At 42.9% G+C, this 25,371-nt stretch overlaps 1 protein-coding gene across 1 annotated transcript in view; it reads right to left on the minus strand.

The window, feature by feature from the left end:
• The window catches only part of PARD6G (par-6 family cell polarity regulator gamma), a 74,410-nt gene that overhangs the window by 33,953 nt on the left and 15,086 nt on the right, over positions 1-25,371 (minus strand). Inside the window, exon 2 of the mRNA XM_040264410.1 lies at positions 2,083-2,305. Coding sequence (XP_040120344.1) covers positions 2,083-2,305 — 223 coding nt within the window. The remainder of the gene's footprint in view (positions 1-2,082; positions 2,306-25,371) is intronic.

Raw genomic sequence — 25,371 nt, forward strand, 5'->3', positions numbered from 1 at the left:
CCCTTAAGTTAGGGTCCCTGAGAGAGTGCTGGGGGTGGGGGTGAGCGCCCCCTTAAGTTAGGGTCCCTGAGAGAGTGCTGGGGGTGGGGGTGAGCGTCCCCTGAAGTCAGGGTTCCTGAGAGAGTCCTGGGGGCGGGGGTGAGCGCCCCCTGAAGTCAGGGTCCCTGAGAGAGTGCTGAGGGCCGGGGTGAGCGCGCCCCTGCGGTCACGGAACAGAAAGGCAGCGGCTGGAGGCAAAGCCCGGATGCTCGAAATGCTTACAAGAGGGTTAGAGCCCTGAGGCAGCTGGTTTTTCTTTGGGCCACTTCTGTGAGGCCAGGGAAAAAGCAAAAATACAAAGGACAGGACGCGGGGCCTGAGCCCGCACACCGAGCAGCACAGCCTTGGGGGCGGCCCCGCGGGCAGCGTCCCGCCGCCCCTGGTGAGCGTAGTGCCTCCCACCCCGCTGCACGTGCCAGCGGCACAGAGACCCGTTTCTCACACATGCGCACGGTTTCACACCCACGCCTCACTTTCTGCACCTCGGGAGACGACGCCACAACCTGGGATGGCCGGCAGAGCTGTGGACGTGGGATCCGGACAACACACCAGCCCTGGGGGCAACTGACGATACAACCCTGAGAAGCCAGGACAAAGAGAGGAGAGGATGGCGGGGATGCAGGCTGATCGAGATCAGGCCTGACTGAGAGGGTCGCAGGAGAACAGGCACCCAGACGTGCGGGGCAGTGGGTGCAGCTGTAGCCACACAGAAGGAGGGCCCGTGGAGGGCCCGAAGCCCCGGCGACTGCACCGGAGCGCCCGCCCCACCCCCGTCACCGTGAGGAAGTGGCAGCTGTGTTGACTTTTCGGGACCAGCAGCAGGACACCCCGGCTCAGCCAGGGCCGCAGATGCAGCGCTTCTGATCTGGTGCCAGAGAACCAGATCGAGGAGAGGCCAGCGGCCCCGCTGCGGGCCCTCCTCCACGTCCCCGCCACCACCGCACACAGGAGGCCCTGGCTGATGCTCAGCGCGCTCTGCTTGTGTGGCCCCCTCGCCACAGGACAACTGATTGGTAGGAGCGATGTAAGAACACTGTCAGTCAAGCAGGGACTCAGGTGGAGGAGAGAGAACCAGGTTCCCGGCCCCAAGCCGGCAGCTCTGGGCTCCGCGTCCCAGAGGGCCTTCCGCCTGCACACTGCTGCTGCTTCCGGCGGGAAAGAGCCCACAGCCCCAGGGGCTAAGGCCAGTCTCCCTCCTCCCCAGACGGTGGAGTCCGCAGCAGAGACCACTGTGAGCAGGGGCCCCGCCCACACACTGCTCCCCCACGGCTGCGCGGAGGCCCCTCCGGGAGGGACAGTCGCCACACGGGAATTGGAAAGCGCCCTTTCCCCACGCCAGGCCTCCCCTGCTAGTGTCCTTCTCTTCAGGACGGTATTTAGAATTGTCACGGTTCTCCCAAGTCCAGAGACAAGAAAACAAGTCTAATGTGCAGCTCTGAGGAGTAAATCCACCGGAGTGCCACCACCTCAATCATTAACCGGTGTTAGCGATTTATTTTCACATGAAGTTATACTGCTGTTACAGGCCTTCAGAGCTAAAAACCAACCAAAGTTATAATCTAAAGCTTACATTTTTTCCCAACCCTAAAAAGACAGTGGAAAACGTATACTAACAACCTTTACTTTAGTTCTTGGGTTACTGGCTAATGACTACGGTTAAAATACTGAAAATATAGATGTCATTTTTCCTCAGTATTTAAAAACCACGAGTCAACACAATTTCAGGTGGAAAATGCAGTTTAAATATTGTTAAGAATATTTTCTAAGAAATTAATATTGACCAAACAGATCTTAATTTCTTTAGTCTCTCATCAAAGGCTAGAAAACAGAGTAAGTGGGATGGGCGGAGGGGATATATACATAATTTGTTTTGTTGTACGGCAGGAACCACACAGCACTGTAAAGCAATTTTCCTCCAATTAAAAAATAAATTAAAAAAAGAAATCAGAATAACATGGTTCTGAAATGACAGACGAAACTGGAAAGTGTATTTATTTTTTAAATGAGCGCCAAGCAGGAGCATGGGCTCAGCCTCTTGAGTACCTCGTTTCTGGATGAAAACCCTGAGCAGGGGGTTTGCGCTGGAGACGGCCTTGCAGAAGTTGTCATCGTTGTTGATGGGCAGCAGGTCGCCATGCACGTCCGCATAGCCAATGGTCACCTCGGTGTTGGCGATGTGGTGGGTGTGCACGACAAGCTTGTAGAAGTCTTCGAACCTCCCAGGCTTCTGGCGGTCCAGAGAGAACCTTCGGAACTCGGCTCCAAACTAGGAGGAAACAGATAGCGGCGCGTGAACAGCAGGGATGGGCATTGGAGATGAGGCGTCATGACTGGGCCTCCCGGAGGCCTGGACATGGCTGCATCGGCACCCCAGTCCTTGTGGAGCCCCAAGAAAAGGGAGGCGGAAGCGTGGGGGAACAATTCATGCGCATGGACCCCTGTCCTGCGGACCCCAGGAGAGGTGCACAGCTCAGGCTGTAGGGTGGGGTCCCTCCCTCACTGGGGACCCTGGAGCATCCCCAGGCTGGGCCACACTGTCTGCACAGCCCAGGACATCCATCAGACACTCAGAGGCGTGAGTGAAGCAAAGGCCAGCTGCAACTTCTGAACTCTCCCCTAAGGGGAATGGGACGTCCTGGGCAGTTTTAATATTAAGGAAGGAAATGACTGGATATGATTTGCATTTTAAAAACACCAAATGGCTACACTTCAAAAGGATCAGAAGTTGCAGCAAAATTGAAAGAAGAAAAGAACCTGGTGAAAACCATGCTTCACAAACCTCTGGGAGACAGGAGCATGGGTTCTGGCTAAAAAGACAGAGTGGGTCCCTTTAAAAAAGATGCAGCTCGCTGCCTTGCTCTGGGAAACAGCCGGGCCCACCTCTTTCCTGTCAGTCCCTGGCTCCGGCTCAAATGCCCACAGCGTTGCCTGCAGACCTCCAGGCCACCTGCTAGGCGTACCCTGGGTCACCTCCCGCAGGCTGACCTGTCCAGCGATCTAAGGACACCGCCTGTTTGTTTGGCCTGAGGCTGCTGGCTTAGGACACGCTGTTGTTCCTCACTTGGCAAAAGGGAACTTTATTCATCAGGCAGGACAGACTTTATGCTCTTCTATATAACTGAAAACTAATTACATTGGTTCCAAAACACACAAAAATGAAATGTCTAATGTTTACATAAAACTAATAGTCACATCACCTAGACATTATGTCAACTACAAGGGCAATGCAACTCAAACCATGCAGGTGTGAGTGAAATTTGGGGAGGCATCAGTCATGGAGGCCCTCCGAGTTCTGGAACTGGGTACTTTGGAACGCAGCCCAAGAATGTGCGTTTTTCACAAGTTCCCAGGAGAAGCTGATGCTGCTGGTCTGGGAATCACTGAGATAAAACCACTGACTTAAAGGGAATATCTCTAGACCTCAACTTACACAGATCTCTGAGAAACAGTCTCAGATCCCATTTCCCTTTTTAAAAAGCAAAGGAAAACACCATTCTTCATTGCCCCTGGAATAAAAAACTTCAAGTTTGGGAAAAGCCACCTTCAGTGGCTAATTAAACTAAAGCCTGCACCACATGCTGAGGTCCAGGGGTGCGCTCTCCTCCATCCCCTTGCCCTCTCCCCATTACTTCTCAGTATTTTCTCCAAGCACGCACACATGAGCAGGCTCCCAGGCTGCCGGGGAGCAAGGCACACCTCCTCTTACACACAGGGAGACATCCTAGGCTGGCAAAACTTTTCAAGACACGAGATCAAGCAGACAACACAAGTTTAATGTGATTTCTATCATAATCAGTTATCCAGTCACATCATGATGTTTATTTCAATAACAGTCACCCATCATCTTTCCTGTTTGATATCTCACATATGCTAATTTCCAGAGCAATTAGTTTTTATCAACATGCCTCATTTTCACTAAATATACAAGAAGAGTTTAATCATATCTAATGAAACCAGTAAGAATATTTTTGACTTTTACCTCAGTCAAATATTCCCCCAAACTGGACACAACACACTCACTTCCCTCCAAGGGACATCAGACACCTTGTCCTCCTCCCCACTCCTAGCCTTAGGCCACATATTTAAGTAATGAGAAGCAGCGTGTATTAGACAAGTTAGTTCTGCAGTGTTATAGTCTTGACTGCACTTGGTATTAATCTCAGAAGAAATTCAATTTGTTTCGTAGTTCTTTTAGTACTTTTCCTCAAAATACATGTTAATTTGAAATGCAGATGAATTCTGACTTTTTCCTGACAGAAGGCAAGTCTGGTTTGTGTTTGATAAAGAGGCTGGCTTTGTCAATCCAGCTGTATGTTGGCTATGCTTCATATGCTGAATGAGTTCCAAAGTTGAGCAAAAAGAAGTGTGAAATGTGAGATGATAAAAGCATTTTTTTTCTAACTTTTTTTATTGTGGCAAAATATACACAAAATTTACCACTAAAAAGTGGCTGAGACAGTAAATTTTATACATGTGTATTTTATCACATTTATAAATCAAGTAGTAAAGAAAATAGATTTTTACAGTAAAAAAGTTTCTAGATTGAGTCTTTGTAATTATTAAATCAAATTGGAACATAGTTATAAGATTTGACAAATGATTACTAGCCTTCCAAAGTAAACATTTAAAAAACTTATTGATTGCTAAATGTGGCACGGGTAGCAGTGATTCTTCTGCTGCTTCTCATTGTCGTGGTGTTGGTACTGAGAAGCCTTTCATGTGGCAGGAGGAGACAGCAGTGAGAGCTCTGAAGGCACAGAGATGCTCAGCCTGTGAGTCTCACCAAGTCTTGTGCCAGAAATATCCATAGAGCAGCCTATGATTAGAATTATTTCAAACAGTCTATTAGACGACAATTCAATTAGGACCACATTCAAGTTTGCTGAAAACAGATTTGGAAAATATGTGACTTGGAGGATTTATTGCCCAGTCATTAAAGCCATTCACTTTTTCAATTTCTGGTAATTATACCAAGAATTATATGGCAATGAATTGTGCCAGCTAATTCCTTCATTTAGAGGAAACTTGTCTGATCTGATCTAACAGGAAAGTAAAAATATAAAATTAAAAAATAAAATAATTTTGTCATATTGAAGTTGGACCCTTCCCTAACACCATTATAAAAAATTAACTCAAAATGTATCCATGGCCTAAATATAACACATACAACTATAAAATTCTTGAGCAAAAACATAGGGTGAAAGTTTCAGGACACCGGGTTTGGTGATGATTTCTTGATATGACACCAAAGGCACAGGTAACAAAATAAAAAAAGACACTAGAATTCTTAAAAACTTAATTTTATTCATCAGAGGACAATATCCACAGAGTAAAAAAGGCTTTGAAAAGTGGTGGGGACAGTCCTACCTTTATTCCAGCAGAATCCTAAGAATGTCAAGTCCCTTACATAAAATGCTGCAATATTTGAATGTAACCTACACACACTCCACACACTCATACTTTGAATCAACTCCAGTTCAGTTCAGTCATTTAGTCGTGTCCGACTCTTTGCGACCCCATGGACTGCAGCATGCCCGGCCTCCCTGACCCTCACCAACTCCTGAGTTTACTCAAACTCATGTCCATTGAGTCAGTGATGCCATCCAACCATCTCATCCTCTGTCATCCCCTTCTCCTCCTGCCTTCAATCTTTCCCAGCGTCAGGGTCTTTTCAAATGAGTCAGCTCTTCGCATCAGGTGGCCAAAGTATTGAAGTTTCAGCTTCAGCATCAGTCCTTCCAATGAATATTCAGGACTGATTTCCTTTAGCATGGACTGGTTGGATCTCCTTGCAGTCCAAGGGATTCTCAAAAGTCTTCTCCAACACCACAGTTCAAAAGCATCAATTCTTTGGCACTCTAGCTTTCTTTATAGTCCAACTCTCACATCCATACAAGACTACTGGAAAAACCATAGCCTTGATTAGATGGACCTTTGTTGGCAAAGTAATATCTCTGCTTTTTAATATGCTATCTAGGTTGATCATAACTTTTCTTTCAAGGAGTAAGCGTCTTTTAATTTCATGGCTGCAGTCACCATCTGCAGTGATTTTGGAGCCCCCAAAAATAAAGTCTGACACTGTTTCCCCATCTATTTCCCATGAAGTGATGGGACCAGATGCCCTGATCTTCATTTTCTGAATGTTGAGCTTCAAAAGCCAACTTTTTCACTCTCCTCTTTCACTTTCATCAAGAGGCTCTTTAGTTCTTCTTTGCTTTATGCCTTAGGGGTGGTGTCATCTGAATATCTGAGGTTATTGATATTTCTCCCGGCAATCTTGATTCCAGCTTGTGCTTCTTCCAGCCCAGCATTTCTCATGATGTACTCTGCATAGAAGTTAAATAAGTAGGGTGACAATATACAGCCTTGATGTACTCCTTTCCCAATTTGGGACCAGTCTGTTGTTCCATGTCCAGTTTTAATTGTTGCTTCCTGACCTGCATACAGATTTCTCAGGAGGCAGGTCAGGTGGTCTGGTATTCCCATCTCTTGCAGAATTTTCCACAGTTTATTGTGATCCACACAGTCAAAGGCTTTGGCATAGTCAGTAAAGCAGAAATAGATGTTTTTGTGAACTCTCTTGCTTTTTCCATGATCCAATGGATGTTGGCAATTTGATCTCTGGTTCCTCTGCCTTTTCTAAAACCAGTTTAAACACCTGGAAGTTCACAGTTCACATACTGTTGAAGCCTGGTTTGGAGAATTTTGAGCGTTATTTTACTAGTGTGTGAGATGAGTGCAATTGTGCAGTAGTTTGAGCATTCTTTGGCATTGCCTTTCTTTGGGATTGGAAATGAAAACACCTTTTCCAGGGCTCTGGCCACTGCTGAGTTTCCCAAATTTGCAGGCATATTGAGTGCAGCACTTTCACAGCATCATCTTTTAGGATTTGAAATAGCTCAGCTGGAATTCCATCACCTCCACTAGCTTTGTGTATTTTGTTCTGTGTATTTAACACAATTTTTCAAAAAAGATCTAGGGTTCCTTATCAAACCAGCTAATTCTAGATATGAGTCAAGAAATTAGTATGAGCCTATGAATCTCATCCTTCTAAGAGGTAAGGAATTATCAAAGACTATTAGGGTCATATCAAAAGGACTCGGGAACTAGTTTGAATAATCTCCCAACAGAGGATCATTTCTGTGTTCATCATTGATAAGGATGATAATTTCTGGAAGTTTCCTAGGAACCAACCTACTATTTTTTTTTTTTTTAAATTATGGCTGTGCTGGGTCTTCGTTACTGTGCAGGGTATCTCTAGTTGCTGTGAGTGGGGGTTACTCTGTGTTGTGGTGTGTGGGCTTCTCACTGCAGTGGCTTCTCTTGTTGAGAGTATATGTTCAGTAGTCGTGGTCTACAGGCTCAGTTGTTCTGTGGCATGTGGAGTCTGCCTGGACCAGGGATTAAACCCATGTGCCTTGCACTGGCAGATGGATTCTTATCCATTGTACCACCAGGGAAGTCCCAACCTACTATTTTGAAAATAAGTAAATAAAAAGAAAGAATCAAGCATTAATATTTATTGAATTTTACAGCTGACCATACCTGTTATTCCTACAATAGAATAGTAAAAATGGCAGGGGAGGGTGGAGTTCACTTCTTTAAAATTTTTAGTTATCTCAAATGAAATAAGGAAGTCAGTAAGCAAAAATGAATCAGTCTTTAAATGAAACTCACTTTTATTTCCTTTAAAATATTAAGTAATAAAATGACCATTATAATTTCAAAACAAAGATTTATCTATCTTATCTATTTTGACACTCTTTTCCTTCAGAAAGAAGGGATACTTCTGACAAATGCTTATTGAATGAATAATACCTAGGACTCAGTTGCTACAAACATAATATGCTATTGAGTAAACTATGTTTCTGATAAAGTTCTTTTTCACTGAGAAGACTTTCCTTGGCCAAGAAGCAAAGAGGCAAAACGAGTGGTAGAAACCCAATAAAGCTAAGAACTTGGGAAACACAAGTTATTTGTTGTCCTAAAAGTTAACCTTGAAGTACTTCTAAAATGGTGGAGTAATGATCAGCACAAATCTGCTCCTCCATAAAAGCAATGAGAGCACTGGCAAAGAGAGTAAAAAAATCCAACTTTTTTAGAATTCTGGAAATTAATCAAAGGTTTGCAAGCAACAATGCAAGGTGTGTTTATTCCAGAAAAGCATCTGAATCTCAGAGTGGCAAGCTTTATTGTGTTTTAACTTCCTGTCCTCTGTTCCTCAGCTTTGAAAACCAGCAGCCTAATAGTTTTACAGGGGACAGAACTGGTTTGGAGCTCACCTCAGAGCCCCATATGCACAGAGCTGTCATCATTAAACCTGTTTCACAGGTCCCTAGAAAAGCCCTGTTCACAGGGTTTGTCTTTATTTGGCTTGAGTCAGAACTCACTTGTTGGGAAAAGCCCTCTCCTCAGGACATTTGTTAAGAACAATCAGCAGCAATTGTTTAATGAATAAAGATTATATAGTACAAGTTTCATTTTTAAATGGAATTTTTACAACATGATAGAAATTATCTTTTAAAAAAAATCTTTATTTATTTGGCTATGTTGGGTCTTAGCTGTAGCATGCTCAGTCTTTGTTGCCACATGTGGGATCTTGTTCCCTGACAAGGGATTGAACCCAGGCCCCCTGCATTGAGAGCTCTGAGTCTTATCCACTGGACCACCAGGGAAATCTCTGGAAATTATCTTTTGTAACTACATTTATTAGGGACTTCCCTGGTGACTCAGATGGTAAAGTGTCTGCCTACAATGCAGGAGACCTGGGTTCAATCCCTGGGTCAGGAAGATCTTCCAGAGACAGAAAGGGCAACCCACTCCAGTATTCTTGCCTGGAAAATCCCATGGATGGAGGAGCTTGGTAGGCTACAGTCCCTGGGGTAATCAACTACATTTATTACAAGAAAACTTAGATGTAAACTTCAAAATATATTGGCTTCCCTGATAGCTCAGTTGGTAAAGAATCCACCTGGAATGCAGGAAACCCCAGTTCAATTCCTGGGTCGGGAAGATTCCCTGGAGAAGCAATAGGCTACTCACTCCAGTATTCTTGGGCTTCCCTTGTGGCTCAGCTGGTAAAGAATCTGCCTGCAATGCAGGAGATCTGGGTTCAATCCCTGGGTTGGGAAGACCCCCTGGAGAAGGAAAAGGCTACCCACTCCAGTATTCTGGCCTGGAGAATTCCATGGACTACAGTCCATGGGGTCACAAAGAATCAGACATGACTGAGCAAATTTCACTTCACTTCACTATACAGGTAATTCTCAAAATTCTTTTCACAGGGTTGTAATGTATGAAGATTACTGCAGAGGGCATAGGAATTGCCACAAAAATACCTGAGTCAAGGTACCAGGTAGGACAAAGACAATAAAAAGGAATGTGGTGATTCTCACCTGTTAGGATGACTACCAAAAAACAGAAAACAAGTGTTGGGGAGGATATGAGGAAATGGGAACCTTACAGCACTGTTGTTAGGGATGTAAACTGATACATCCACTGTAGAAAACAGTAGGGAGGTTCCTCAAAATTCCCCAACCAGGGACCAAACCCATGCCTCCTACAGTGGAAGCATAAAGCCCTAATGACTAGACTGCAGGGAACTCCTGGAAGTTATTGTTTAATGGGTATGCATGCATGCATGCATGCTAAGTCGCTTTAGTCCTTCAGTCCTGACTCTTTGCGACTCTGTGGACTGTAGCCTGCCAGGGATTCTCCAGGCAAGAATACTGGAGTGGGTTGCCATGCCCTTCTCTGGGGGATCTTCTCGACCCAGGGATCTAACCCATGTCTCCTGAGGCTCCTGCACTGGCAGGCAGATTCTTTACCACTAGTGCCACCTGGGAAGCCCATAACAAGTATAGAGTTTAAAGATGAGAAGTTATGAGTATAATAGTGTGATGACTGCACAACAATGTGAATGCATTAATACCATTAAACTGTACCCCTAAAATGGCTAAGATGGTAAATTTTACTACAATAGAAAAATAGAGGAACATTTTTGAAATGCTGGGGAATGAGTTGTCCGAAGAAGGCTTTGATAAGCTCTGATATATTCTTGGAAATATATAAGTGCACATACATGTGCAGGACTGTGGGCATGGTCAGGAAAGACCTGAGAATGTTGTAATCTCTCGTAGCTGGCTGACTGTGAGATTCTGTGCAATCAGGAATTGAAAGCTAAAGCAAAGCTGTAAACTGCTGGAGTGCTGAAGATGTACCCTAGTACATACAGATAAACCAAAGGATGGGAGACTTATTGGTTCAGATCATTTAACCATATCTCTGTCCAGTCATCAGATGACCATTAAGCTAAATGAGCAGAGCTTCAGTGGTCACATATGAGGAAAAAATACACTTTACAGCATTAACCCAGGAGAGTTTTTGAACAAACAGTAGCAGCAACCACAAACCTTTGAGGGAACAGTCTGACTTTCAGAGTTATCATATCATATCTGACTTTCAGAGTTATCATATCATATTATTTAAAATATTTAGTTTTCAACAAAATTATGAGATATACAAAGAAATAGTGAAAAAAGCCTAAACAGAGTTAACACTCAATGCAAACTGTCCTTGAGCTGGCCCAGAAGTTACACATACTAGACAAAGATTTTTAGATAAACTATTATAAACACTTACAAATAACTGAAGGAAACCATATACAAAGAACTAAATGAAATCATGAAATGATGTCTCACCAATAGAGAATAATAGAGTTGAAAATCTTTTGTTTGAAAAGAACCAAATAGAAATTCTAGAGTTGAAAATTATAACTGAAATGAAAAATTCCCTAATCTCAACAGTGGATTAGACATGGCAGAGGAAGAATTAGCAAACTTGAAGACAGGTCAATTGAGAGTATCCAGTCTGAGAAGCAGAAAAGAAAAAGAAATTAAGGAAAATGAACAGTCTTAGCAAAGTACTATCTGTGCCATACCATCAAGCATACCAAGGAACACATCTGGAAGTCCTAGAGGAGAGTGAGAGAAATAAAGGCTAAAGGATATTTGAAGAGACACTGGTCAAAAACTTCCCAGATCTGATGAAAAAGTTTAATTTACATATCCCGAAGTTCAACAAATTATAAGTAGGATAAACTCAAGCCCACATTTAGATGCATTATAGTCAAACTACCAAAACCCAAAGTCGAAGAGAAAATCTTGAAGGCAGCAAGAGAATAACAATTTGTTGTGTACAAATGATCCTCAATAAATTAACAATTGTCTTCTCATCAGAAACCACAGAGGCTAAAATGCTACAGAATGACATGTTCCAAGTTGTGGGTGGAAAAAAAAATCAACCAAGAATTCTATATCCAGCAAAACTATCCTCCAAAATGAAGGAAAAATGAGACATTCCCAAATAAACAAAAGCTAGGCAAATCTGTCACATGGAACATTCTCCAAGATAGATCATATTTTAGACCCTAAAACAAGCCTTAATAAATTTGAAAGGACTGAAATAATACAAAATATGTATAATTCCAACCACAATGGAATGAAATTAGAAATCAACAATGGAGGAAATTGGGGAAATTCACAAATATGATGAAATTAAACAACACACTCAATAAATAACCAATGGGTTAAAGAATAAGTCACAATGGAGATTAGCAAACACAGAACCATTAAAGAAAATGAAAACACACCATACAAAAATTTATGGGACTTGGCTAACACACTGCTTAGAAGAGATTCACAGCTATAAATAGCCATAGTGAAAGAAAAAAAAAAAAAGATCTCAAAACAATAACCTAAACCACCACCGTTCATTTCAGTTGCTCAATCTGTCCAGCTCTTTGCAACCTCATGGACTGTAGCATGCCAGGCTTCTCTGACCATCACCAACTCCCAGAGCTTGCTCAAATTCATGTCCATCAAGTCGGTGAAGCCATCCAACCATCTCATCCTCTGTTGTCCCTTTCTCCTCCTGCATTCAATTTCCCAGCATCAGGGTTTTTTTCAAATGAGTCAGTTCTTTGCATCAGGTGGCTGAAGTATTGAAGTTTCAGCTTCAGCATTAGTCCTTCCAATGAATATTCAGGACTGATTTCTTTGAGGATTGATGGGCTTGATCTCCCTATAGTCCACGAGACTCTCAAGAGTCTTCTCCTATACCACAGTTCAAAAGCATCAATTCATCAGTGCTCAGCTTTCTTTATAGTACAACTCTCACATCCATACATGACTATTGGAAAAATCATAGTTTTGAAAACTACCACCATTAGAAACTAAAAAAGCACAAAAGTAATCCAATGCAAGTAGAAAGTAAGAAATTATAAAGATTAGAACAGAATGTGATAGAGAATAGAAAAAATATAGAAAATAACAAAAGCAAAAATAGGTTTTTGAAAAGATCAAAGATCAACAAAATTGACAAATTTTAGGTAGGAGGGGTCAAGAAGAAAAGATTTACAGTACTAAAATCAGGAATGAAAGAGGAAACATTACTATTGAGCTTAAGGAATTAAGAAGGATTGATGTACGGCAAAACCAATACAATATTGTAAAGTAATTAGCCTCTAATTAAAATAAATAAATTTATATTAAAAAAGAAGGATCACAAGCATCCCAGTAGTAACAATCATACCTAACACCCAAGAAACTCCTTGAAGAATTGACTGACTCTAGAAATGGTATACAGAATACACAAGATGAGCCTGGGAAATTTTATAATACCAGACAGTAAGAAAGTGCTAAAAACAAAATACCTAAGCATGGGGATATGTCAAAGAGAAATACAAACCAACTGAAAAAGCTCCCAATTGCTGAAGCTGGTATAATATGAGCAACAAAACCAGTAGTGGTACTGGATTAAACTCAATGAACAAAATAAATGTCCACATGTCCATAATGACATAATAAATGGCTGAACAGTAATTGGGAGAGAATAGACAGATCTATCATGCAGAAGAACTCCAAGTAATTGATGTAGATACACACCTTCAAGGAGATAGAACATAACCCAGAGGTCATCCCAAATACTGTATGGAAAGTGAGAGAAAGAATAAGTGGAGAAATGGGGCAAACATTCCCAGCTGTGTCATCAAGGTCAACAGCAATAGTAATGGGCCACGTTGACAGTGTGCACTCTTGATAAGATGTGATGAAAATGGCACTTTACCTCTGTGGTCTTCCTCTCCAAACCAGTACTCTCTGTACAGTAATGAGAAGCCCAACAGGCAAATCTCACTGAAGGACAATCCACAAAAGACAGTGGATTTTTAAGAAGTGACCAACACTCCTTAAAACTGCTCAGGTCCCTCTGGAGCTGCTATAACAAAATACCATGGACTGGCTAGTTTAAACAAGAATTTTTTTTTCTCACAGTTCTTGAGGCTGGAAAGTCCAAGGTCAAGGTGTTGGCAGATCCGGTATCTGGTGAGAGCTCTCTTCCTGATTTGCTGATGGCTGCCTTCATCCTGTGTGTCCTCACATGGTGGAGCACTTTTGTGTCTTTTCCTCTGGACATTAATTGCATCACGAGGTCCCCACCCTCATGACCCTAATGTAACCCTAATTAACTCCCAAATGCCATCAAACTGGGGATTAAGGGTTCAACATATGGATTAAATTCAACATTCAACTTATAGAGGTAATACAAAACAGAGCATAATTCTCATGGTCAAGAGGAACCTAAGGAGATATCACAACAAATATAATGTATACTGTACAGGATTTTGAAACACAAAGCTAAAAAGAATATTAGATGAGAACCTCATGCAAAGAGTTGACTCATTGGAAAAGACTCTGATGCTGGGAGGAATCGGGGGCAGGAGGAGAAGGGGACGACCGAGGATGAGATGGCTGGATGGCATCACTGACTCGATGGACGTAAGTCTGAGTGAACTCCAGGAGTTGGTGACAGACAGGGAGGCCTGGCGTGCCGCAATTCATGGCGTTGCAAAGAGTCGGACATGACTGAGCGACTAAACTGAACTGAACTGAAGGAAAAATAAATATGCATCCCATTGAAATGTATCAATATTTACAGACCTATTATAACACATGTACCATTAGATTTTATTAATATTAGATGGTAATAACAGAGGAAACTTGATGTGGTATACATATGGAAATTCTCTGTACTATTTTCTCAACTTTTCTATAAATCTAGAGTTGTTCTAAAATTAAAAGTTTTCTTTTTAAAAGTATGGCAAAGGAATCCTACTAATAACTGTATGTCAACAAATTTGATAACCAAGGTGAAAAGGATAGATTCCTAGAAATACACAAATTACCAAAACTGACTCAACAAGAAATAGACAACCTGATTAAACTTATTACAAGATATTTAATTAGTAATTTTGAAACTGCCCACAAAGAAAAGCCCATGTCCATATGGCTTCACTAGTGAATTCTAGTAAACATTTACATAAATAACACCAATTCTTCACAAATCTTCTAAAACGCAAAAGAGGAAGAAGGAACATTTTCCAGCTTATTCTTTGAAGTATTACCCTCTGAAAGCCAGAAAAAGATATTACAGGAAAACTACAAACTAATATCCATTGTGAATAGAGACTCAGAGATTCTCAACAAAATACTAGTAGGCCATATCCAGTAAAGAACTATACAAAAAGAACAACACATTATGACCAGTGAGATTTATCACAGGGACGCAAGATTAGTTTAACACCTGAACATCATGTAGTATATAACAGCAATAAAGAACAAAGCCACATGATCATCTCAGTAGATGCAGAAACAGCATTTGGCAAAATCTAACACATTTTAATGACCTAAAATACTCAATGAATTAGGAATATAAGGGGACTTCTCCACCCTGATAGAGGGCTTCTACGAAAATCCATAGGTAACCTCTGGAAATTCATAAAGGAGACCTCAACTAAAATTAGAGTCAGGAATGACCTGCAGAAGGAGCTCTCATGCATTACCACTCACCATCATTTGCACACACTGATCTTCACGTGCACACCGCACAGGAAGAAGCATACCTTGCACTCCCAAACAGGAAGTGACTACATTACTATCCCAAAGGAAGAATTTCTCCTTGCTCAGCAACAGTCCTGCCAATGAGAAACATCACAGCTCAACCAATGAGAAGCCATCACCAGTCTGAACTTCTACCTTCCTCCAGTGAACTTTCACTTAGAACAGACCCTGAACTTCCCCATTTTCCCCATAAAAGCAGATTCCCTTTCTTTGTTCTCTGAACATGCCTGTGGTTTGCCATAGATTGCATGCTCAAATGGCAATTTTTTGCTGTTTCCAAATAAACCCTGAAAGTGTGTTAGTTGCTCAGTCATGTCTGACCTTTTGCAACCCATGGACTGTAGCCCACCAGGCTCCTTTGTCCATGAAATTCTCCAGGCAAGAATATTGGAATGGGTAGTCATTCCCTTCTCCAGGGGATCTTCCGGACCCAGGGATCAAACCTGGGTCTTCTGCACTACAGGCAGATTGTTCACCATCTGAGCCACGAGGAAGGTCCCAACACCTCGTGCTTAATGGTTAACGACAGAGATTTTCACCCTGAGATGTGGAACAAGGAAAGAATTTCCACTCTCACAACTACTGTTAACATTGTGCTACAGGTTCTACCCAGGGCACCTAGGGAAAAAATAAAAGACATCTGGGTTGTAAAGGAAGAATTAAAAATATGTCTATCCCCAAATGATACATTCTTATACGTAGAAAGCTCTAAGGAATCTGCAATAATTACTTATTAGACCTAATAGATGAGTTCAGTATGATTGCTGGAAACAGTATCAACATATGAATATAAATTTTATTACTGTACACTAGCAATGAGCAATTAAAAATGAAATTATGAAAATTTCATTTATAATAGCATCAGAAAAGATTAAAATATTTAGGAATAAATGTAACAAAAGAAGTGAAAGACTTGTACACTGAAAACTACGGTGTACAGAGTATTGTTGAAAAAGTAAAGAAGACCTGAATAGTGTGAGCACATATATAGACATGTAAAAAGGACAAAATAAACAGTCTTTAATTCATAAAGTAAGACTTTTTTGGAATAGTAGCCATCTTGTTCTTCATTTCTAATATATTACCTATAATTCTCTGATGAGTTCACATTTTGCCAAGTATTTTTCTCAAAGTTATTGGCAGACATCTTCAGGAAGCAGATGGTTACTTATGGCATGAAAGGAACGAGGGAAGGAAGGAAGGAAGGAAGGGAAAAAAAGATTCAATGTTTATGAACTGGAAGACTGTTAATACAGAATCATTTCTAGCCTTATCAAAATCGTAGCTGCCTTTTTACAATAATTGGCACGCTGTCCCTAAAATTTATATGGAAATGCAAGGGACCCAGAAAATCCATAAGATTCTTGAGAAAGAAAAACAGCAGAGATTCATGTTTCTGAATTTCAAAACTTACAGTGTACTGCTGGCATAAAAGTAGACATACAATCAATAGAATAAAATTGGGAGTCCAGGAAAATAACCCTTACATTTGTGATCAATTGATTTTGAGCAGAATTCTAACACAACTGAATGGCAGCATAGAGTAATCTTTTCAACAAATGGTGTTGTGGGAATTTGATACTCACAGGCAAAGCAATGAAGCTGGACTCCTACTTCAGAAATAGATTTAAGGGACTAGATCTGATTAGAGTGCCTGATGAACTATGGACGGAGGTTCGTGACACTGTATAGGAGACAAGGATCAAGACCATCCCCATGGAAAAGAAATGCCTTACAAATAGCTGTGAAAAGAAGAGAAAAGCAAAGCAAAGGACAAAAGGAAAGATATAAGCATCTGAATGCAGAGTTCAAAAGAATAGCAAAGAGAGATAAGAAAGCCTTCCTCAGCGATCAATGCAAAGAAATAGAGGAAAACAACAGAACGAGAAAGACTAGAGATCTCTTCGAGAAAATTAGAGATACCATGCAAAGATGGGCTCGATAAAGGACAGAAATGGTATGGACCTAACAGAAGCAGAAGATATTAAGAAGAGGTGGCAAGAATATATAGAAGAACTGTACAAAAAAGAGCTTCATGACCAAGACAATCCTGATGGTGTGATCACTCATATAGAGCCAGACATCCTGGAATGTGAAGTCAAGTGGGCCTTAGAAAGCATCACTACGAACAAAGCTAGTGGAGGTGATGGAATTCCAGTGGAGCTATTTCAAATCCTGAAAGATGATGCTGTGAAAGTGCTGCACTCAATATGCCAGCAAATTTGGAAAACTCTCCGTTGGCCACAGGACTGGAATAGGGCAGTTTTCATTCCAATCCCAAAGAAAGGCAATGCAAAGAATGCTCAAACTACCGCACAGTTGCACTCATCTCACATGCTAGTAAAGTAGTGCTCAAAATTCTCCAAGCCAGGCTTCTGCAGTACGTGAATCGTGAACTTCCAGACATTCAAGCTGGTTTTAGAAAAGGCAGAGGAACCAGAGATCAAATTGCCAACATCTGCTGGATCATGGAAAAAGCAAGAGAGTTCCAGAAAAACATGTATTTCTGCTTTATTGACTATGCCAAAGCCTTTGACTGTGTGGATCACAATAAACTGTGGAAAATTCTGAAAGAGATGGGAGTACCAGATCACCTGATGTGCCTCTTGAGAAACCTATATGTAGGTCAGGAAGCAACAGTTAGAACTGGACATGGAACAACAGATTGGTTCCAAATAGGAAAAGGAGTACGTCAAGGCTGTATATTGTCACCCTGCTTATTTAACTTCTATGCAGAGTACATCATGAAAAATGCTGGGCTGGAAGAAGCACAAACTGGAATCAAGATTGCCGGAAGAAATCTCAATAACCTCAGATATGCAGATGACACCACCCTTATGGCAGAAAGTGAAGAGGAACTAAAAAGCCTCTTGATGAAAGTGAAAGAGGAGAGCAAAAAAGTTGGCTTAAAGCTCAACATTCAGAAAACGAAGATCATGGCATCTGGTCTCATCACTTCATGGGAAATAAATGGGGAAATAGTGGAAACAGTGTCAGACTTTATTTTGGGGGGTTCCAAAATCATGGCAGATGGTGATTGCAGCCATGAAATTAAAAGACGCTTACTTCTTGGAAGGAAAGTTATGACCAACCTAGAGAGCATATTCAAAAGCAGAGATATTACTTTGCCAACAAAGGTCCATCTAGTCAAGGCTATGGTTTTTCCAGTAGTCATGCATGGATGTGAGATTTGGACTGTGTAGAAAGCTGAGTGCCGAAGAATTGATGCTTCTGAACTGTGGTGTTGGAGAAGACTCTTGAGAGTCCCTTGGACTGCAAGGAGATCCAACCAGTCCATCCTAAAGGAGATCAGTCCTGGGATTTCTTTGGAAGGACTGATGCTAAAGCTGAAACTCCAGTACTTTGGCCACCTCATGCGAAGAGTTGACTCATTGGAAAAGACTCTGATGCTGAGGGGGGTTGGGGGCAGGAGGAGAAGGGGATGACAGAGGATGAGATGGCTGGATGGCATCACCGACTTGATGGACATGAGTTTGAGTGAACTCCTGGAGTTGATGATGGACAGGAAGGCCTGGCGTGCTGCGATTTATGGGGTCGCAAAGAGTCGGACATGACTGAGCGACTGAACTGAACTGAACTGAACTGAACCTAAAACTGGATCCTAGACATAAATATGAGAACTAAAATTATAAACCTCTTAGAAGAATACATAGGATTACATTCATTACTTTGGTTAGGCAATAATTTCTTCAATATGATACTAAGCATGCAAAACAAAAGAAAAAAATTAGATAAATTGGCCTTCATCAAAACTGAAAACTTCTGTGCATCAGGAAAGTGAAAAGATAATCTACAGAATGGGAGGAAAATTATCAAATTATATATATAATGGACTTGCACCAAAAAAATATAAAGAACCCTTAAAACTCAACGACGACAAACAACCTTATTAAAAATGGGCAAAGGACTTGATAGACATTTCTCCAAAGAAGATATACACGTGGCCAATAAATACATGAAAAGATGTTCAACATCATTAGTCATTAGGAAAATACAAATCAAAACTGTAATAAGCCCCCATGTCATCCACTGGCATGACTACGATCAAAGAGATAGGGGACAGGGCCTTCCCAGGCTGTCCAGTGGTTAAGATGTTATGCTTCCATTGCAGGGAGCATGGGTTCGATCCCTGGTCAGGGAAGTAAGATCCTATGTGCCATCTGATGTGGAAAAAAAGAGAGAGAAATGACAATGTGTTGGTAAGAACGTGGAGGAATGTGGACTCTTTCATACATTTTTGTAGGAATATAAAATATGTCTCTATTTTGGTGATCAGTTTGGCAGCTCCTAAAAATGTTGAACAAAGAATTGCCATATAGTCCAGAAATTTCATCCCTAGGTATGTACCCAAGATAAAGGAACACATAGGTCTACACAAAAACTTGTACATAACAGCGTTATTCAGAATAGCCAAAGAGTGAAAACTACTCAGTTGATGAATGGATAAACCAAAAGTCATACATACTCTTACTCCTGAATATTATTCAATGACAAGGAAAGAAGTATGACAAATTTGAACCTTGAAAACATTATCTTAATGAAAGACATGAGACACATCAGGTCATATGTTGTATGATCCTATTTTTATGAGATATACAGAATAGGCAAATTCATAAAGAGAGTAGAGTAGTGGTTTCTAGGGACTAGAAGTAGTAAGTGATTGAGAATGGCTGCTAATGGGTATGGGGTTTCTTTTTAGGCTGAAGAAAATGTTCTAAAATTAAATAATGGTAATGACTGCACAACTCTGAAAATACTAGACCCTACTGAATTTATACTTCAAAGATATGAATTTTATTTCATATGAATTGTAGTTTATAGGGCTTTTTACCTTTCACTTCAAAGAATACTTTTTGAAAATTATTTAGCTACTCATTTTTGGCTGTGCAGGGTCTTCGCTGCTGTTCGGGTTTCTCTCTAGTTGCAGCGAGCAGGGGCTGCTCTCTAGCTGCGGTGCATGGGCTTCTCATTGCGGTGGCTTCTCTTGTTGGGGAGTACGGGCTCTTGGTCTCTCAGGCTTCAGTAACTGTGGGGCATGGGCTTAGTTGCTCTGCAGCATGTGGGATCTTCCTGGATTAGGGATGGAACCCGCATCTCCTGCATTGACAGGCAGATTCTTTACCACTGAGCCAACAGAGAAGCCTAAGAATAATTATTTTTAACAGCCAATTGAAGGCTTTTTGGAAGTTTGTGTTGAGAAATATGGAAACTCCAGAAGGTGGTGGCAGACTGGTTGGTGCGCATGGAGGCCCTGCTTTTGCTCCAGGCAGATGGAAAACACTAAGAGACTAAGGGTCCGGCATCCCCCATCAGCACACATCTGTTTAGATGATGAAGATGTATTAAGAACTCAAGGAAGCCCCCACTCCCATTACTGCTGGGCCTTGCAGAGAACAGGATGTGAGAATTCATCTAAGCTGGAAAGGCAAGCTTTTCCAGTTTGAATTGGTCTAACAGTGTTGAACTGGTAGGGAAGACAGAGGGCAGGCACTCTGAACAGGGTAGGACTTGCCTCCTTCACACGCCCATCTCCACCCTGACCCCAAACTGCAAAAGGCCTTCAGGCCCTCTTGTCCAATGTAGAGGCTAAAACTTTATATGAATGATGCTTTTGGAGCCACAAGTCTCTGACAATACAAATGTATTTTCATCATCCAGTCACGTCACTCTATGGTTCATTCATTACCACTACCATAATTATCTCTTACTTTCCAGGTTAAAAATGTAAAATTTTCTTTTTCTTGAGACCTGAGGAGTTCTCTCTACAGTTATCCATATGTTTAAACAAATGCCTTTTGTATGGAAACATATTTAATTCAGCACATGCCAGGCTCATTCGGTGTGCACTGCAAGTCTTACTTGGAGAAGGCGATGGCACCCCACTCCAGTACTCTTGCCTGGAAAATCCCATGGACGGAGGAGCCTGATGGGCTGCAGTCCATGGGGTCGTGAAGAGTCAGACATGACTGGGTGACTTCACTTTCACTTTTCACTTTCACGCATTGGAGAAGGAAATGGCAACCCACTCCAGTGTTCTTGTTTGGAGAATCCCAGGGACGGCAGAGCCTGATGGGCTGCCGTCTATGGGGTCGCACAGAGTTGGACACGACTGAAGCGACTTAGCAGCAACAGCAGCAGCAGCAAGTCTTACTGGCTGTCTTCATGCCTGCAACTACACCATAAGTTCCCCCTAGAAGTGTGCTTCTGAACTCCTATGCTGAGGGGCTCGGAGAGAGATCTGCCCAGAGCCATCGAGCTGCTGGATTCCAGGTTGGAAACAGACCCATCTCCCAACTCTGGTCCTGTGTTCCGTCTGCAGCACTAAGCTACTGCCACTTCAAACCAACCAAAAAGCTCATTCTTTTTACACTGAAATCATGGTCCCCAGATTTCATCTTAAAGCTACTTTCACTTAAAAACTCTAGCATATTTTTGATGATTAAGATGCACTTCTGGCTTAATACCGGAATACCATTCCCAAAGAAACCTAGGCTGAGTAAAGCACCCTCCTGCTGATCTAACATCAAAGGAGGGAGAGGAAGATTATAAATGGTATTGTCTTCTCACCTCGGGCCTTCATGCTGCTATCTTTCTGTCTGGGGAGGGCTCCTACACCTGACCCCGTGTGGTGTCCTTTGGTGGCCCCAGGGCCACTGTTTCCATCACCTGGGGAGAGGCTGTGGGAGGTGACGGTGCACAAGGGGCTGTGTCTCTGACAGCTTTTGGGGGGCAGGAAGCACACCACGTTCTTGTAGCTTTCAAGCTGCCGCCTCCTCGATCCCTGATATAGGTAGCTGATATCCAGAGATGTTTCTGGTTACTCTCTGCCACCGTATCTGACTCAATCACCCCCAACCCCCAGCTTACCTCCTCTTTCAGGTTGCCGCTGCTGCTGCTGCTAAGTTGCTTCAGTCGTGTCCGACTCTGTGAGACCTCATAGACGGCAGCCCACCAGGCTCTCCCGTCCCTGGGATTCTCCAGGCAAGAACACTGGAGTGGGTTGGTGTTTCCTTCTCCAATGCATGAAAGTGAAAAGTGAAAGTGAAGTCGCTCAGTCGTGTTCGACTCTTCGGCACCCCGTGGACTGCAGCCCATCAGGCTCCTCCACCCATGGGATTTTCCAGGCAAGAGTACTGGAGTGGGGTGCCATCGCCTTCTCTACCCTTTCAGGTTAGTTTTCATAAAAAAGGGGGAACTGAACTTTAAGGACAAATGTCTGCAACTCTGAATTTCTATCCTCCTTCATCATTTCCTTAAAATACTCTTAAAAAAACACAATAACATTCTTTTCCCTCCTGTGTACACAGCTCATGGTAATCTTCACCTTGGAGGCAGTCCACAGAGCTGACTACTTGTGCCTGTGAACACAGTCACTCTGGAGAAAGCAGCAAGATTCATGATGGACAGAAAAGAAGGAGGGAAATCCAGGTGCAGTGTGTGGTGTGACCCTGAGGTGCCCTGGGAGCCCAGGGCTCACTGTCCTGCAGCCGTCCCAGCCCTACCTGGGCAGGCCCAGTGACTAAAGCTCTGCATGGGGGAGAGGACCCTCCTCAACCTTCTCCAACATGCTTTTTTTTTTTTTTTAAAGAAAAATTAGGATCATAGAGCCTGGTATATTTTTCTTTATGGTGTGAATGGAATAGAACCACACAGCTCAAAATTCAAAAGGTATTCAGTGAACAGTCTCCACAGGACCCAATGATTTCAGTCCTCTGTTCCTTCAAAAGGCATCTCATGCTCGTGAGAGCAGTATCTGTGACCTGTGTCCCCTTGCCCTCTTTTCTGACAAGCAGCACACTGTCCACACTGGTCTACTCTTATTTTTTTTCACTTATCTGCTATACTTGAAAAACATTCTTTTGCTGGATGTTTATAGTCCCAGGAGGTAGGTATGTATCTTGGACTTGCAGGTGCTCCTGAACATGAGAAAGGTCAAGTCATCTGGCTCCTCCTGTCTTGTAAGTGCCACAAGGGACATTTTGTTACTATGATAGCAGTACTTTCCTTGGAAAATCCTTCAGGGCTAGACTCTTCCAGTGATCCTGAAACTGCCCCAGTCTTGAGGGACCAAGGAAGATCCTAGACATTCCAATATCCACCGACTGCTCCCTGGCAGGAGGCTGGGGCTGAAGCACCCAGGATTCCTCAGCTTGTTCTCCTGTTGTGAAATGTTGTTTATCGTGCACATACTCAGGGCATCTAGGGAGCTACTGTGTTCTTTCACAGACGACTGACCCCTTGTAATTAAAGTCTGTCTTACAACGCTAAGTTAAAAGGAAACCCACACATTACTCATCTTTCCAAGCTCCTCACTGCAGATAGAAACCCAGCCAAGCACTCCGGACCCTGCAGCAGAGGCCCCGCCCCCACAAGGCCCCGCCCACCGAGGCCCCACCCCGAAGCCCCACCCATACCAAGGCGCCACCCCAGGCCTCTCAGGTGAAAGCAATCACAGGACATCAGAAGCACAGGTAGATTCTGATGGAAAATCATCATCAAAATATGCACAAAGGTGAACAGTGGAAACTGTAAAAGCTCATCACACAGATTAAACTTGCTCCCAGGATGAAGCCAACAGAGGTGCTGGATTAGAAAGGGTGGAAGGACTCAAGGAAGCCTTTACAATATGGAAAGTGAGAGAAAACACAACCCAAGGGTAAGTCTCCAATGTGACCCCATCAGATCGAAAAATATTGTACTCGGGCTGAACACAGAACAAAGCAGCAAGGCCCAGCCCAAGGCCTGGACTCCTGCCTGTGGCACGCTCCTCCTGCTCAAGCTGTGTTCCTTGAACCAGCAATGCCAGCAACACCTGGAACCTGCTGGAGACGCATGACCTTAGGCCCCAGGCCTAGGGACTCAGAATCTGCAGTCTAACAAGATCCCCAGGGACTCAGGTGCACACTAAAGTCTAAAAAGCTGTGTCATGAACATCCCAGTAAGCACCTTGCTAGTTCCTGTTATGGGCTAGTTTTTAGTACTCATTCATTCATTCATTAAGATTGCACTGAATGCCCAATAGGAAAAGGAGTACGTCAAGGCTGTATATTGTCACCCTGCTTATTTAACTTCTATGCAGAGTACATCATGAGAAACCCTGGACTGGAAGAAACATAAGCTGGAATCAAGATTGCTGGGAGAAATATCCATAACCTCAGATATGCAGATGACACCACCCTTATGGCAGAAAGTGAAGAGGAGCTAAAAAGTCTCTTGATGAAAGTGAAAGAGGAGAGCAAAAAAGTTGGCTTAAAGCTCAACATTCAGAAAACGAAGATCACGGCAATCCGGTCCCATCACTTCATGGGAAATAGATGGGGAAACAGTGGAAACAGTGTCAGACTTTATTTTTTTGGGCTCCAAAATCACTGCAGATGGTGACTGCAGCCATGAAATTAAAAGACGCTTACTCCTTGGAAGAAAACTATGACCAACCTAGATAGTATATTCAAAAGCAGAGACATTACTTTGCCGACTAAGGTCCGTCTAGTCAAGGCTATGGTTTTTCCTGTGATCATGTATGGATGTGAGAGTTGGACTGTGAAGAAGGCTGAGAGCCAAAGAATTGATGCTTTTGAACTGTGGTGTTGGAGAAGACTCTTGAGAGTCCCTTGGACTGCAAGGAGATCCAACCAGTCCATTCTGGAGGAGATCAGCCCTGGGATTTCTTTGGAAGGAATGATGCTAAAGCTGAAACTCCAGTACTTTGGCCACCTCATGCAAAGAGTTGACTAATTGGAAAAGACTCTGATGCTGGGAGGGATTGGGGGCAGGAGGAGAAGGGGATGACAGAGGATGAGATGGCTGGATGGCATCACTGACTCGATGGACGTGAGTCTGAGCGAACTCCGGGAGATGGTGATGGACAGGGAGGCCTGGCGTGCTGCGATTCATGGGGTCACAAAGAGTCGGACACGACTGAGAGACTGAACTGAACTGAACTGAATGCCCAGTATGGCCCTGGGCTAGTGTTGAGTGTCTTCACAAGGCTGACGGTTTGTTTGAGAGCCCAATGTTGACATGTTGCACAGTAACTGCATGTGCAAATGTGTAAGGACAAACTGAGAAAAGTACACAAAGACGCCATATGACAGACGTAGGCCCTGGTTTAAACTGAGTGTATCAGGAAAGCAGTAATCAGATGAAGAGAGGGCCAGAGCGCACCCCACACCATGGCCCGGGACCAGGGGGGCGGGACCTCACTGTGCACCACAGGCCACAGGGCAGCCCCGTGGACTGTGATGCCTCACGTCCTGCTTGCTTTTCATCGAGGTGCGTCCTGGAGTCACAATCAACACAACACATCCAACCGTGAAGGAGCACGAACACGTCTGGGCCACTTCAGGACAGGGCC

This window comes from Oryx dammah, unplaced genomic scaffold (genome assembly GCF_014754425.2).
Source record: "Oryx dammah isolate SB20612 unplaced genomic scaffold, SCBI_Odam_1.1 HiC_scaffold_22, whole genome shotgun sequence".
In the NCBI taxonomy this organism is placed as follows: Eukaryota; Metazoa; Chordata; class Mammalia; order Artiodactyla; family Bovidae; genus Oryx; species Oryx dammah.